The sequence below is a fragment of the Tinamus guttatus genome, unplaced genomic scaffold (assembly GCF_059628265.1).
Source record: "Tinamus guttatus ecotype Peru unplaced genomic scaffold, ASM5962826v1 Tinamus_guttatus_pri_ptg000125l, whole genome shotgun sequence".
Lineage (NCBI taxonomy): Eukaryota > Metazoa > Chordata > Aves > Tinamiformes > Tinamidae > Tinamus > Tinamus guttatus.
Window position 1 is genome coordinate 565,740 of NW_028288659.1, and position 17,072 is coordinate 582,811.

The 17,072-nt window shown below is 36.7% G+C and overlaps 1 protein-coding gene across 1 annotated transcript in view; it reads right to left on the reverse strand.

The window, feature by feature from the left end:
• Positions 1-8,821: 8,821 nt before the first annotated feature.
• Positions 8,822-17,072, reverse strand: part of FGD4 (FYVE, RhoGEF and PH domain containing 4) — a 65,489-nt gene continuing 57,238 nt past the window's right edge. Inside the window, exons 11-17 of the mRNA XM_088521543.1 lie at positions 16,570-16,742; positions 14,524-14,554; positions 14,251-14,346; positions 13,727-13,852; positions 11,959-12,099; positions 10,054-10,194; positions 8,822-9,862 (exon numbers count right to left, since the gene is read on the reverse strand). Of these exons, the coding sequence (XP_088377669.1) occupies positions 9,605-9,862; positions 10,054-10,194; positions 11,959-12,099; positions 13,727-13,852; positions 14,251-14,346; positions 14,524-14,554; positions 16,570-16,742 (966 nt within the window). The 3' untranslated portion in view covers positions 8,822-9,604. The remainder of the gene's footprint in view (positions 9,863-10,053; positions 10,195-11,958; positions 12,100-13,726; positions 13,853-14,250; positions 14,347-14,523; positions 14,555-16,569; positions 16,743-17,072) is intronic.

Consider the following 17,072-nt stretch of genomic DNA (forward strand, 5'->3'; position numbering starts at 1 on the left):
GTCTGTCCCGGTAGCCATCCTTGAAATTTTATCAGTATTATATTTCAAAAGGCGCATACACACACATACACAAAGTAATAAAAATCAGTTGTTGAACTGAGCTAAGCTACTCTGGCCTGCTCAGCAGAGATGTCAAAAAGAGGGAGAGAGGGAAAGATGCCAAAACAGAGAAGCACAATTCAAATACAGAAAGTGAAATAAAGAAGAGAATTAAAGTGGAGGAAAAAGCTAAAGAAAGACAAAGCTGCAAAGTTTAACATTGTACATTTCTGGCTAAAAAGTGGGAGCTGGAAATACCTTTGCTATGAAGCATCATATCCTTTATCAACTTACGAAATGCAACACTCTCCTTATGCAAATTTGGGTATTGTGTCAAAGTAATAATTATTTTAAAGAGCAAGTATCATCTGTAGCTTTAACTGTCTATTTTCTACTTCAAACTCATTGCACTGAGCAAGAAAATAATGTGATAAAGGTAGTGGTCAGGCTGATTATTTACTAAAACCAATTGGCATAACAGGAAAACAGCAGCTGGTACACTGAATCTGATCTGACACCAGTCTATCTCAGAATCTCATCTCTAAGGCCATCCAGCACCAATCCTCTAGAGAAAATATAAAAATTCAGTAATTAGATCTCCTGATTCCAATACTATGTATCTTGTAATGTATTTTGATTTTGCCAAAAGCTCTGAGGTAGACAGCTCAATATTCTTTCGTTTTATCAGCATTACTTGGAACTAGATTGTTTAGATACCATATAATAGTTATTCATCCACCAAACTAAATTCTTGGCTGTAATGACTTCCTGTGCTAACGATTTTCATGATCTAATTATATGCACAGTGCAACAAAATAACTTAATGTCAGTCTTGAATTTGTCATCTTTTAATTTTATTTTAACCCTCTTATGTAGGAAAACAAAGTTAGAAGTCAAAAGAACAAAATTTCCAGTCTTTCTTCTCCATGGTTGGAGAGTTGGTTACATAGTTTTGCATCATCCTCATCATTTACTTAGACAGCTGGAGTCTCTTATATTGACACACGAATCATAGGTAAGTCACTTGCAATATAATGAATTCATTTTAGAAAATGAGACTGCAAGCCACCACTTCAGTAAAGGATATTTCTGTGCCATCATACTAATCTAGAGAAAGAAATATTTGACCAGCGCATTCCGTTTTTTTTCAAATATTTAACAAATGCAACATTTGCACTGTAAACAAGTCATACTTTTGCGTACTGCACAAAAAGTACTGGCAAACTATTTCTGTAAATTTTTCCCTGCTAATATCACATTTTGGAACCGTATAATACAGATATTATATGGGTCTGGCAGAGCCTGATTTTTTGTGAAGCCAAATCGAGTGGTGTTTTTGTATCCCCTACAGATGCAACTGCAGCTCTCTCACAGCACATCTATCAGACATCTGCACAGCAAACATCATTAGAAGCTGAGATAAATTATTCTTCAAATCCCTTAACAGAATGACCATTCATTTGGATGTTTACATGGATTCTCCAAGCTACCGGATTCTAAACCTTGGCTTTACTCCAGGAGAGACAGAAATCAGAGGTTTCAACCCATACTGTGGGAGTCCTGCTGACTTGTAGGGTGAGCCCCTCTACTGTATCAGCTGGCAGTAGGAAGGCCACAGTACTGATGGGGATCCTGGGTTCCGAGTTACCTGTACTCTGACAGGTCCTAGGCCCAGTCTCTGGCAAAAAAAATGCTTGCTGGGGCAGGGATTCAACTTTGCTTGACTAATTGCAGTTCTAAACTATTAGGGGTTCCTTATATTCTCTCGTGGAATATTCTCATCCACTGGGAAGTTAGCCAGTAAAATTAATGAAATGTTTGGGCTGTCAGCCTCTCCTAGAGCATGGATGCAGAACTGAAGGCAGCTTGCAGGTTAACGAAGGGGCAGGGTACAGAAGGTAACAGCTGCAGGGCGAACGGAGCCTTCCAAGTTCATCAATCAGCAACACAGCCAGGGTCTTCTGGAAGGCATTTGTAAGACATACGCAATCCTGGTAAGGCCAACAGAGGTAAGAGTTCTCCCTGGGGATGAGAATAATCTCTCTATCAGTCTGTACTTTTGTTCAACAATGCTTCCCCCATTCCCTGATTTGGGGTGTGTAGACATCTAGGAATAGCAGAGAGTAATAATGTTGCTTCAATGCCCGATTTTCGCACTGAGCCAGCACAGATCTACTGCAATCTGATAGCTGAAATTCTTGATAAACTCTCTTGATGAGAAAAAAAAAGCCCCAAAAGGGTAGCTAACAAATGGAAAACTTACCATGACACATGATGGATTCTTTGTATTTTTAAATCAAGACCTTAAATCAGGCCAGAAAGTCACTTGGAAAATTTGCTGTAACACAAACCTAGCAGTTTGAAGTAGATAAAAACGCTAATGTATATTCTGCTTAGGATACTGGAAAGTTAGATGTTTGAGACAGAAACAGTAAATAGCAACACAGGCACAGGGTAGATAGCAAGCAAATAATGTCTGCTCGATGTATACGGGTTTATCACATCATCCAGGTTTGATGGAGCTTAGTGTCATCTTAGTTACTTGGTGCAGAGAGCCAAGGAGGCAGAGGCAGGACAAAGCTGTCACAATGACAAGGACCTTTCCTCTCGTTCATTAAGCTCCCTGCAATTGTTCTTGGAAGCTCATAGTATTCTAAATACCAAAGGCAGGCACAAAATTCCTCTCAGGAAGCTCACAGGGTGCCAAGAACAGCTCTGTGGTAACAAAGCATTGTGAACACACTCTTAGGGAGATCCAAATCAGAGGATACGTCACCTACCATTTACTTACCACCTCCTTTGCTTGGTTGTTCCTGAACTATTCACTACCAAGTATAAATGCCTTTGCTGCTAAAACATACTGATGCAATGGAGATAAGCAGGTGCGGTGATGATGGACTTCCACCAGAGTCTGAGCTTTATGATTGTGTTTTCTTAATAAAGCACATTTTAGAGAAAAAAGATATTTTTTTTCTCTACTTAGAAGGCATTGCTTGTGTTTAACCACAGGAAAGTAATGGCTTTGGAAGAGGTAATCACGGGAGAGAAAAAAAAGACATGAAAAAATATAGTGGAAAAATTGTATAAATGGAGGGAGAAGCATTACTTTCTGTGGTTTTGTAAGTACTTCAAAGACTAATTCATTTATTGTGTTTGCCAAGGAAGGGGAAAAAAGGAAAAAAAAAAAAACTTCTTGTACTGAGCTTCTTCCAGACAAGTATCAATAAATACATTAATTTTTCCATTTTTTGGAATTTTTTTTTTTGTAATATTGTCTCTTCCTGCAGAGGAATACAAAGTAAAAATCGGATACCAAACAGGTGTATTATGTGCATAGATTATGGTAATTGAAGGCTACTGTAGATGGTTCTGTTAAATTCTACTTGTAAAAGCAGCAGCTGCAGTTTAAATGGTACTTTTACATTACAGTAACCACATGTTTTGTCTGCCCAATTTGAGATGTCACAAAGCTTAACCTTCAGGGTACACAGCATTATGTACAGCTCATGGCATTACATAATGTACCTTCATATATTCTGAATAAATTCTCCCCTGACTTAGTGGTACCTGTGAGTAGCCAGCACTTCAGCAAATTATTCAATAGAGTTCGAAGACAGACAGGTCCTTACAGTCACTTACACAATTAAAAAAGTTTTTTAAAGCGTTCATTACAACAAGGAAAATAAATAATGGCCAAAAAAGTCAGCCAGCTATACTTACTTAACGATGTTTTTATTTTTACTGGATACAAATATTTTTAAGTACTCAACGGGAATTAAAGTGCTTAATTTTTACAATTCTCCAACTCCCACCTTATGCCCAAATATACATATATTACAGAAAATATATACAATATCTGCAAATATTTTACATTCATATATTTCTTGACCATAAAAATTACCACTTACATTTGCACAACTTACAATGGCATTTAAATTTCATGTTTTTAATATTCTTCAGTTTATTGCAAAACCAGAACAAATTTACACCTCTTCAAAATATTAGTATTTTTACAAACAAAAAATATGTTTTCTCAAACTAAATCCAGAAATAATGCTTTCATAATGAAGGGGAATTACAGTGCATAGCCTACATTTCTGATGTCACATTTTACATCTGATCAAGCTCCAATTACAATTAAAGTATTAATCCTGCCTGATGGCTGTAGAATGTAGAATATACAAGTAGAAAGTATAAAAATTCTATTGCAAATTCCCTGTATGCAACAAATTTGCCTTTCTTAATAATACTAGGGCATATACATGCAAAAATGTTTTGACACAGTTACCTCCTTTTCTGTAAATATTCACCATAAATAGTTAATGAATCTACAAGAATGAACTATAAACTGAAGTAGGTTGGTGTTACACACTGGAGGAAAACATGTTTTATTCATAGAAATCTGCTTGGAGACTTTAGTAGAGCAAAACCCCAGTCTACATTCACTTGTGCAAGGAAGAGCGAGGGATGAAAGTGAAATGCTGTGGGTAAGTTGGGGGATAAATTTCATCAAGAGGTTTTACAGAAAGCAGACGGAATGACGTACTGAATTTTAGCTTATCTTTTAAATTAGTTGGGAATCGTAATCATGCTACAAAAGTAGGTCTACTTCTGTGGATTTTTTTTTTACTCCTGAAAAGTATACTCAACATTGTCAATATAGATTACATTTTAAATGTATCACAGTGTATTTTTGATTGTGAAATACTGCCATTCTGGCTAAAACAGGTCATCTGTATATTATAATAATCTCTAGTCTCAAAAACATATATCATGCATTAAGTTACCATTATGTTCTACTACAGGGGAAAAGAATTGGGAAACAATTTGCCAGGCAGCTTAAAAGTCCTATCCAAAGGATATGCTTCCCTACAGTCCTATGGGTCAGAATCATCTAGGTAAATTCCTCGTACCAATAGGGCACAGGCTGGAGGAAAGACTCCATACACTCCATGTATATCTTTTTAGCTTTCAAATGCAGCAGCACACTATCAAAGGACAGTCAACAAATCACTTCTCCACTCATTTGTTTCGAGATGCTGTATTTCCAGCTGTTCACGCTCCCACCTTTATCAATTATGTCCAACTGAAACTGGTCCAAAGTTCAGCTGAGCGCTGCCATTCCAGGTAAGACACAGTAAGTGAGCTGGTCTTCATTTGGAGAGATCTTGATTTTCTGCAAATGCCTTTACACAATATAAAGCAGATCCTACCTGAATACAAAGCATTGCAGCTAGAGCAGCTCTAATGGGGCTATGCCAGTTTACACCCACCCAAGACCTCCAAATATTTTTGAAGACAAAAGTTCCTTTTTTATTGCTAAGAATTACTCATACTTATTTTTTTTGTCTTCAAAGTCTTTCCTTTACTACCAGAAACTCCTAAAACTGAAGTCTCAAAGTTTTTTAAAAATAGGGGCGATTATTTCTGAAATTCTTTGTGTTCATTTCCTTTATCCCAATCCTGAAGTGAAAAGCTGACAATTTTCATACCAGCTATATGGTAGCAACTAGAGAAAAAAATTAACACCACCACCACAAGAACCTGTCAAGTGTTTCTGCATCTTTCCCATTGATATATACATATGCATATACATATATATATACACATGCATATGCATATATACACACACATGCATATGTATACACATATATACACACACACACACACACCATACACATACTCCCACCGCCCCCCAAAAATTACTTAGAGCGTATTTATTTTTTAACTTCTAAAGCTTGTACGTGTCGTGGTGTTTCATCCTACATTTAATCAGTGCATCAGCTTCATGCATTTTTAAAAAATACAAAAAAAGAGTCCTACAAAATGGATTTATATAATCTCTGAAGAGATACAAAAAGCACTTTGAGATGTTTTTGTATAAAATGGTGCCATTATATTTCATATGCTTTTAAGGTAGCTTAATAATCTACTCCAAATAGAAGAGAATATTTTCTGTTCTCAGTAATTATTTTGTACACCAAAAATGAAATATCTTTTGGAGTAAAGAGAACTACTCAAAGTCAAAGGGATTTGGAACTACTAGATGCTAGAGATTTTACAGCAGTTCCTCAGCCAAGTAGGAGTACCTTGTATGAGAAAACAATGTTTAGCAGATTTGGAAGAGTATCTGCTGATTTGGAATAAGCAGACATGCTGATGCCATGATGCACTATCTTTCCACTATCAGGGAATAATATGCTTCAAAAAATGTCGTGATAAAATTAAGCCATCGTCCAGCCTTCCAGTTTTGACATGGACAAAAAAAATGCATAAAAATTAAGTTTGACTAGCTTTAAATCGCACAAAAGAGAGTGATTGTGTTTTTTTAAAGTGAGAAATATTTCTTGAACACAAGCATCACAAAGCTTAAGTAATGTAGCAGAGCCATTCATCTATGCTCATATATTATGAATGCTCAGTTATAGTTTATTCCCTACATGTCCAGCTTTATGCTAGCAAAATTAATGCTTTTTTTAGTTTAACAGCTGAAATGGGAGCAACATATACCATGTTAGAATTAAGATTTTAATCCACCACTTGAGTGCTTTAATAATGATAGCCATGGTAGTTTTTAATTTGAACTTGTCCCTTTGCAGTCATAATTTAAAACGTAAAATGAAAAAAAAAAAAGATTTGGCTGCTGTATGCGTGTCTGTGCAGATGGAATAAAACATTTAGAGTGGTAGTTAAATTAGAAGCAACCTTTCTATCTTCTGCATTTCTTTTAAAATTGGTGGTAAACACTTTTCCTACAAAATACATGCAGAAACCATACATTTGACTATTGTTACATTCTGACTCAGAGAAGAAAATTCTGAGCACACAATTAATTATGAGAATATAAAATAAGTCTCACTAGGTTAAATATAATATCCCACTATATAAGATTTAATGGCTCAAAGCAAACATGAGCAAATGTCCATAAAGTAACTCCAAATGCTAGCTTTAACCCAAACCCTTTATCCCCACCTCCACCTATGCCCATAGCTTCACTTGAGAGATGCTGAAGCCAATGGAGCAGCCTCAGGTTCTGCTCAACACCACTAGAGCAACGATGCAGCCCAAAAGTTGCTGCTGCTTAGTTTTCCCTAATCATTTAGTGGAAGAGGTCTTCCTACTTGGCCGAGAAGGAAGTTGGCAGGAGCTTAGAAAACACAGTGTGATTGCAATCATACCATCAGATTTTTTTGAATACAGGTCAGTCAGTCTTATTTAGGGTCTTAAGGCAACTTATCCCTTCACGTTGAGTAAGTTGAATGTGGGAAGCAAAGGGAATGTGGGAAAACATTAGGATGCATTTATTAAGAAGGCCCTGCAGAGCCCACAAGCATATTTGAGGCTCTTTTAAAAGATAACCACTTTCAGGAGATGGCCATGGAAAGAAAACACAGCTGCAGACATCATGTTCTTGTTTCCTGAATGTTCCCCCATTCCTAACCAAGATGCACACATGACACGTCGTGAACAGCTAGGGAGATCCAGATGAAGATTTCTTTGTACCTACCAGCATGAATCAAAAAGGGCTTGAGGTGCCTATAACTAAAGGTAAATATAGCTTGCTGTAGAAGTAACTGAGAGAATTACAGAAGAGTTTGCACGTCAGATAGCACTGAAGTGATGTCAAGCAGGGTTACATGCAGAATAAGGTAGACACACAGAGCACCCAGGGAAGAATTGAGAACGGACACGTACAATGTCAGCTGTGGAGTTCCTACTGTACGAAGCCATGTCCTCATACTACCAATCATAGTGTAAAGCTTTGAAGTCTAAAGTCCATGGTAGAGTTTGTATTTGTGTGAGTGAGAGCAAAATCCAGCCCACTAACATTAAGTTGCACAGAATTTGTAAGAGGGAATAGTAGACTTTGCACTCAGGTGTGCACAGCACTAAAAATGGAGGTGGTTCCCAAAAAAAAAAAAAAAGAAAAAAAAAAGTAGGAAAAACTTGAATAAAAAGAATAAAGGGAGAGTTTAGTGAATACTTTGCTTTGAAAAGTCTTAAAAAAAGAATCCAGTCTAAGTCTGCCCTAGTGTTACTTACAAAACCAGATTTTACCTGAGCTCTTTAGCTTGAGATGTTCTAAATTCAGCAGTTATATTCCAGAAGTAAGATTGCTGAGTATTCTCATGAAAGTTGATAGTAGAAGTTAAATATTTTCCTTCCTTTGAGGAGTCAGAAAAGATGGAAACAATTTCAACCATCTATCTGATAGTCAGTCACTACCTCTCTATTTACTGTATTTCATCCAAGGATGTTACAGAGAAAATTCTCAACTGGGGAAGTCATTTGTCTCTACATACAAAAAGCCTAATAGGAATGGAAGTTCCCAGTTGACTTAATGCCACAAAGCCTGCAAGTCTTTATTTCCAGAAATGGAATGCAAGCAAGGTCTGCTAAGGCAACTTGAGATTTGCAGGCTCAGATTTCATACTAGAGTCCTTGAAAATTATTGTCGTAAGTATTGCAATATCTAGCCTTCTGTAAAAGTTAAATCATTTTTGAAAGCTCAGAATGTTTCAATAACCGTAATAACAAAAATTCAGGAACCCAGAAGATAACTAAAATCTGTTTACTGCCCCAAACCACATACTACTTTTTAGTAATGGACTATTGTACTCTTAAAAGATAACAGTGATGGGACACTGAAGAAAAGCGACTACATTTTTGAGCACAACGGGAACTTCCTTGCCCATTGCACGCCACTTAAACTACTGCTATTTTTTTAAAGCATAAAAATAGTAAGATCGTTAGCTATTAAAACAAATCACTGAACAGTATATGTTAATTTAGGACTCTGTTTAATTTCAAATGGAAAACATGCTTTTTAAATAAATTATTTACTAATAGGAACCCAGTATCATGAAATCAAAGCAAAAATCAAGTATTGTACATTTCTAATACTGTACATATATATTTTCTCATATTTTAGATAGTCTAGACTGAAAATCATTAGATTGTGTTCTTGATCAGTTGAAACTTTAAAAGCCAATATATTTGTAAAAACAATCTGCAATACTTTAATTAAGAAAAGAAACAAATGGCTACAACATATGTACAGCTCTGCAGAATTAGATCTATAACTACATACATTAAACCAAACTGTCCCTGCATATTTGACTACAGATCTATTTTGGCAATGTGGAGGTATATCTTTCATCCTGTTGCAAATCCTAACATGTAATTAGGAAGCGTCAATATTTGCATACTTCATGAAAGTAGCAACTTCGATCAAATTGCAATCAGAATTTTCAAAAACAACTGCAACATGACAAACAAGTAGTACACTAAAGTTAGAAGGTATTTTTAATAGCATTCACATTTTTTAAAAAGTCTCTGAAATGCACCTGTACATCATCTTTACTGACAGAACATAAATATAAGAAAAAGATCCCAAAAAAGACCAGAATTTTTCCCAAACATAAAGTGCTAAGATGTGTATAGTAGTTAGAAGTTTCTTTCTTTTTTCTTTTTTTTTATTTGATTGAGCAAAGGAAGGTTAACACAAAGAAGGTTAACCACAAATTCAGTTGAAATCTTTGAAAACACTATGTGCTCTTGAGCTTCAGCATTCAGTTTTTTTAGAAGATTCAGGCTCATCTTCTAAATTCACCTGCAGTTCATTTTGACATTCTGGTGTCTCACCTTTGACAGCTAAATGGATAACTTTTAACCATTTCTGTTTGAGTTCCTCATTGTCCGCAGCAAAGCTATGTACAGATTTGGACTGGGTCAGTTTGAAGCTGTGTGGGAGATCAGCACTTCTTGGAGTGTCATCTACGGTATAGCCCAGAAGTGGAATTGTAGCCAGAGCTCTAACATCCTAAAAGGAAGGAATAGTTCACAATTAAGAAGAATAATTCACTAATTTGCCTACTACTTTTGCTTTAGTGTATAGATTTATAAAAAAGAATATTTTATTTTTTTCCTCCATTCCCAAATCTATTTGACTTCTCTTCCTCTGGTGTCCATGACAAGCAACTATTAAATCTTTTTATTTCCCTCTTCACATACCTGTGGAGCACCATACATGTACAGCACAAGAGCTTCCTGTTTAGGTATAACACACCATGCTTTCTGCCAGGGCTTTGATTTTTCCATATATTGAAGAAAGCTACATATGACACTATTTCCGGAGACTTCAGCAGATTCAATCTAGGAGCATACACAAAACATATATGAAGCATAATAAGTAAACAAACAAACAAACACACACACTTTCCTTAAATAAAGACTAACAGTTCACAAAACAGCAAAGCTGAAATACAACACCATCTACCAAATCTTGGCTAGCATCTATGTAAGAGCTTGGGCAAATACCCAACTAACACGATGAAGGACAGGATTTATGGAGAATATTTGTATATTACATACATACAGCCTTAACACATGTGCAATCTGCTCCTTTTTACACTGGAATTTGTGGACTATATCCTTCTAGATCACTCTAGATGTCATTCTGTGACCACAGTTGGCCAGCCATTTGCCACAGCTTAGCAAATTATAACAACGTTGTATTTCTAATGTAACCTGATGTTAGGCATTCGAATGCTACTAACTATCCAACGTGACAATCACTCTATTTCACCCATCAAAATATGATGACAGAATGAAACGCAAATACATTTCTATGGATAATGCAAGCTAAATCGGGAGAAAAGATTAGGTGAATTACTTAAAGTCAGAAGGCAGCACGACATGCCAGTCGGGTTAAACAGTGATCCTGAGCAGCACGGAACGAGCAGGGGACGACTCTGCGTTCACGTCCCCTCGCCATGCTTCATTCCCTCAGCAGCGGTGCTGGCTGGACGCTGCCCCAGGGCACCCAGCACTCTGTGCCATGAGGTCTGTCATGTAGATGGATGTTTCTAAGAGGCTCTGCTGCTCCCCCAGATACCTTATCAAAGTTTCCACACCAAGAAAGAGCGCCTTGGCTCTAAGACAAGCTGGTTAAATCCTGTGCTCTTTACTCTTTCTCATCTATCATACTACCTCTCTGTCAAAACCACGAAGGAAAGCTCCTGTTTCAGAGAAGCAAGTGTTTCATATGGGGATTCTTGGTATCATTTTTTAAACTTACGCACTTATAATATTTGTTGGAGGCAGGCCAGTATGGATTATGAATTGTATATGGAATTACAATCTGTGTCTTTTTTTTCTCCCCTGTCTTTTTCTACCAGTATTCTCCTCAAGGATTAGTCCCTCTTTACCACACCCCAAGATAAACGTGTATATCTGTTCACAGACTTAGGGTAAGATTTCTCTCCTCTAAATATTTAAAAGTGGCCAAAAGGAGAGATTTAACAGAAGTCAATGTTGATTACTATTTCAAGACGTCTGTTTCCCCACCCCAATCATAACAAAAATGGGTATCTAAGTTCATATTGGTGTCGCAAGTTTTTAGGTGTTAAAAGCTAAGAGCAAGTTCAGTGACTTAAAGTCATATACAAGGGTTAAAACAGTATCCTGCTCAGACTCTCTAGGGAAATTCCCTGCCAATAACCTCTCTGCATACCCCAGTTCTTTCAGTTTACTAGATGTTTTCAAGAACAACTCGTATTAGCAGGGTTTTTGTTTGCTATGGTGACTTAAGCATAGAAGGAAAAAAAGAAAGGATTTCTAAGGAAAAGTAATATCACCTTAGCTAATTTAATTGGAAAAAGACAAACAAGCTGTAAGGCTCATAATTCCTACTTTTAAAAAGTTTTAAGAAATAAAGTAGTTTTATGACAGATGGACGGTGAAAAACAGAACTCATTAGATGGGATGACCTTGGTCCGTTTATCGTTCCTGTTTGTTTCTAAAACAAAACAAAAAACAAACAAAAGACCCCCACAAAACTCCTACCATTTTTTTCATCTACTGATGAGCCAGGACTATTTGCAACAATGTACATTATTTATTTTTAAAATGACATACCTCCAAGATACCCTTTTTCTTCTTTTCTTCACTGTCTGTACAACCTATTATAACGTGATAGCAATCCTTACAAACTTTGTTCAACTTATTACCATCATATTCAAGATGAGCCTTATAATCGGAACATTTCCAGCAAACCACCTTAGAAGAAAAAAAGCAAATTTATAAGATATAAAAAAACTATATATTTATTAATAATATACTATTTAATAATACAGACCAAGAAAGATAAATGCTTTATGATGCTACTATGTCCATAATGACTTAAAGGAAAATCATGATTTTCTCAAATTTGTGCTGCTGTCTGTAAGCTAGAAGTGTTTTTGTACTATCTAAACTGGTGGAAATTTTGGATCTTACACAAATCACATTAGGCTTTCAATTACATCTGTAGATTAAAGTTAGAAATAGAATAGAAACATGAGGCAAGAAGAAAGCCTTCCAGTTTTTCTAAATGCCAGCCCTGAAAGGAACACTTACCTTTTGCTTCCTACATAATTGCAGAAATGTACAATTGAAAGACAAAATTTTAATTCTATCAGAAATAGCAACTTTCTAATTTCCCAATAAAAACTAAATTGACAGTTCAGAACCTCTTGATTAGTACACAGAATAACTAGGCAAGTGTCACAATGTTGATTTTTCTTTTCTACAAAATATGAAGGAAAGCTGAAATGCTGGAATTTACGAGAAAGTCTTTCCATTGGAATTATTTTTCCACAGGAACACGCTTTCACAGAAACTGAAAGAGATGCCCTGCATGAAAAACAGAAGTGCAGCTATTTCAAGCAAGAAAGTTGACCAGTGGCCTGGAACCACTTGAATACTAAACAAAATCTTATTGTGGGATTTGTAGGACTAATTTAGATCTCTACCTTCTAATCTCTAGAGAATACGAGTTAAGTATCTCCAATTACTAACTTGTGGAAAGACACTACGACTGACCCAAATTAATTCTCATAAAACAATGTTTTAAAAATAAAATGGAAAGAGAGGTCATAGTGCTTGACAGAGGGAAGCAGTTAGGAATCCAAACCAACAGAAGGATAAAAGGTGTGATCTTAAGGACAATACAGCTTCAAGACAGAAAATCTAATCTGAAAAAAAAGCTACGAAAACTGAATTACCAATATGTACATGAAAGACAAGCGGAATTTTGCTAGTCTCTAGCGTTCTGCAAAGCACAAAAGCAGAGTTGTTCAAGGACATAAACCTTCATGTCATGTATCACACTTTTTTATAGAGAGATCATAGCAGGTAACCAGTGAGACAGCAGTTAAGATTAGGTTTTACTACCATCTACTGGAGAAAGGCATAGCTGTGTGGTGTCAAAAAAAAAAAGAAATACAGTATGTTTGCTCTATTTCCATTAACTTTTGAACAAAACTCTCAAGTCAGATCACTATTTCATGGTCACTTAAAAGCTTCACAGATTACTGTGCCCTCACATGCTGAAGGCAGCAATCGTGCTCTTTCCCCACCCCAGCCTGCTTTTTTCCTTATGCTTCCCATGTGTTGACACAGCTACACACTGAGCCCAGCTGGGAGCAGACGCAGGTCGCTCCAACCAAAAAGCATGAACCCCTTGGCTTCATGGGCTGCTTGCAGTGATCAAAAGGGTGCAGGGAGCAGGCAGTGCTGCCAGAGATAACACTGCTTATGCTAGTTCTGGAAACGGTGTAGTCTGCTCAGGGGTTTGGCACTCTCTACACAAACCTGCATCTTCCTCTGCCACAAGCGGCACCCCAGTTTCCCGTTAGACACTCACGTGTCCGCACGCTCGGCAGTGGTGCCTCCTCCTCGTCAGCGCGTTGAAGGGTTCTTTGCATTTCATGCACATGGTCACTTCGTTGTCGCGGATCCACCGCGGCGCTCTCTTCCCAAGCTCCGCGTTCTGGGGGGAGCAGGGGAAAGACAAGAAAGAGAGCCACTTGTGCAGTACTTTTAATAGAGAAAAAATAATTATTCTTTTCCTCCGGAAGGGAAATGGCAAAACGCAGCTCAAGATACTTTTTGAGATCTGTGCAAGCAACAACAAAGAACCCAGTCAAAAATCATCGTGCACCACAGAAAGGGTACTCTATTAGGCACTTCAGGAAAAGGAGGCTTGTTTATAAGATTGGGCATTATGAAGAGAAATAGTTACTAACAAGATGACTACTTTGCAGTTCCTTTGCTATGAAAATGATGACCTTGAAACATGTTTCCATCAAACTTTTGTAATATCCTATTTGCAGTTATAAAAGAACAAAATGGGTACTAAGAAGGTTACAATTGTGGGATAACACTTACAGAAACTTCAGCGGGCATATCTTCGTATTCTTTAGCAATAGCATTTCTGAAGGTTTCATTCCTCTGCTGAAAAGCTTCTATAGTGTTCTGAAGTGCCTAGGGAAAGAGTGGAGAAATTCCTCAGACATACTACATTTACAACAGACTGACTACAATCAGACCATTTAATGACTAACAGAGGGAAACTACAGCCAGAAAATATGAATATTACTAATTGATTGCTTCAGTGAAAATGCATTTAAAAAACAGAGTTAAGAATATAGATAAATTTACCTTTATCCATTCTTCCTTATCTTGTTCTGAACTAAAAGAGACATTTGACACATTAGTCCAAAGCTAGTTTAGGAAACATTATCTCACTATCAACAACTTGCTGCAAAAGCCAAGGTTCTGAAGCAGTTCTCATGTACACAAAGTAAAACAATAGGGCTTATTAAAGGTCTAACAAATAAAAATAAATAAATTCAAAGCATGACTTCATGTTTCTGCAATCACTAAGCACTGAATTCGAGTTGAAAGATAAATTCAAATACACATAAATGCGATAACATTTTCACTGTCGGACTTTCTGGGGCATAGGATAGAAAGCAAAGGGTGATGCCTCATAATTTAGGTGTAGGTGCTTTCTTCTTCTCTCATTTAATAAACTACTGAGTTCACATACTGACACCCTTTTTCCTGTGCATCTCTTACATCTTCCTCCCTCCCCCACAGAAAATTATTTCCTTATTGCTGTTTTTAGTTGTTTAAATTTGTCTATAGTGGCAAGAAGAACATTTAACTAAAACCAAGAAAATGCTGCTTGAATATTCATTATACACCAAAGAGCAAGATTTTCCCTTTTATAAGCACCTTATATCACACATAACAGCACTAGTTCACTCTACTAGCCAATGCTGGTAACAAACACAGTTTATCTGTAAACTTTAAATCAGGAACAGGAGAATTAGCACCACAGTATATGTTCTCTCTATAGAAACAGGAGGATATTTTCAATTAGGTGAAAAAATCTGACAGGAAAAATTTCATTTCTCTGTGGGTTGATAAGAAGGATGTGAAAGCAACTGCTTACAATACCTCAATAAAAATGTCTTCTCAGATGTTATTTTGCAATATTATAGCAACCTGTAATAAAATTATAATACGTGTGTTTCCCCTTCCCATTTTCCATCTGTATGTGAGGCAGAAAGTGTTTTGAAATACTTCTCCCTATCACCTTTCATAAAGAGGAGCTGAGTTGTTAAACGTCATACAGAATTAGCAACCTCTTAAAGGAGTTACCCACTAGTTATTTAAAATCTCGAGTTGAGAATGCTCTCAAAAGATACTTTGAAAAAGAAATTAATAGAAGTAACCCAGTAAAGAAAACCCCAAAGAGATACTAAACATTACAACGGAGCTAATAGGAGCTCATGAAATAAGACCGTTAGGTATAGGTGGCATTAAATACTCAAGTAATAACCAGGATTATTCTAATCTAAATGTGCGAGACTTAGCTTGGTACTTACTCCTTCAAAATTTGAACAGACTTAATGCATTCCAGAGAAGTCCATAAAAAAAAAAAAAAACTGAAAAAAAAAGTTATTCTCACACCTAAATGAACTAACGCAATGCTCTTTAAAGTACTGATAATTCTGGTAAGTTTACAAAATAAACTTTGAATTTTTGTGGTGTTTTCCTCCAATTACAAAGTACTTTACAAATGGTACAGCTGCTGTCTTTTACCACTGAAATGGATAGGTGGCCCAACAGCTTGCCACATACTTGGCAAAATATCATACAGCAATTTCTAGTAGATACGGCTAATAGTCAAAAATGGGTCTGGTAAGTTCTGCGAACCTTAATGGAAATATTCTGTAATTTTCAAATATATATATTTATTATTATACATAATTCCATATTCAATCATAGTGTAGCCAAATTTCTATACGCTATTACATTGCTGCTACTCTCATTAAATACTGTAACTTCTTTTTCATAAAGAAAAACAGCTTGCAAGCCCTTGTTCTTTCGCAAGCACACGCTTGCTACATAGAACTACAGCTACCACAGGCAGCCTTGTGCTCATTTAATCCTTGCCTCTCTGTAATGAAATCTTAACTGCTAAGAATGGGGCTGCAGCCAGAGCTGCAGCAGAGGAGCAGATAAAAATGCCCCCTACTTTTATTGGAAGTGGGCTGGGCTGGACAGGAACAGCTGAATCCAGTCCGCTCAGGAAGAAGCACCAGTAAGATAACCCAGCAGGAAGAGGATAAAAAGTCCAACCTTGTGTTTGTATATATTTAAACTTCCAAAAACTAGATAATGGACTTCACTTACCTGGCCTGCAGCTCCAGCGTTCGCTCTTTTCCAGACACTTGAAAAGTGTGTGGATATTCTTCATTATGAGTCTCTATGATCTTCATACCATCTATGCCAACTCTGGTTCGAACTGAGAATTTTGATCCTACCAAGCTGAATTTGGGGACGCAGTAGAGAAGCATGTTGTTAAACTGGGAGAGGGAAAGAAAGCACAGGGCTTTGCATCAACAAAAACACAGATACAGCCACTGTTTCTACTGGGCTGGACAATATCACAAAGCTAAGTTCAGTGGTGTGAAAGCAGGTTCTGTTCTGCTCAGTTGATAGACAAGAAAATCAAGGCTTAAATTCAGGACTACTTATTTTTCTTATTTGTTCCTCAGTTTTAGAAACAAAATTAAAGGTCGATATGCTTATATGCTCAATGCATATAAGGATAGTTGTTCTATATATACAGCAGTCTCACTAACATTTATTAGCAACCATAGAGTTGATATTTGAGTGGGTATATTGTCAAAAGA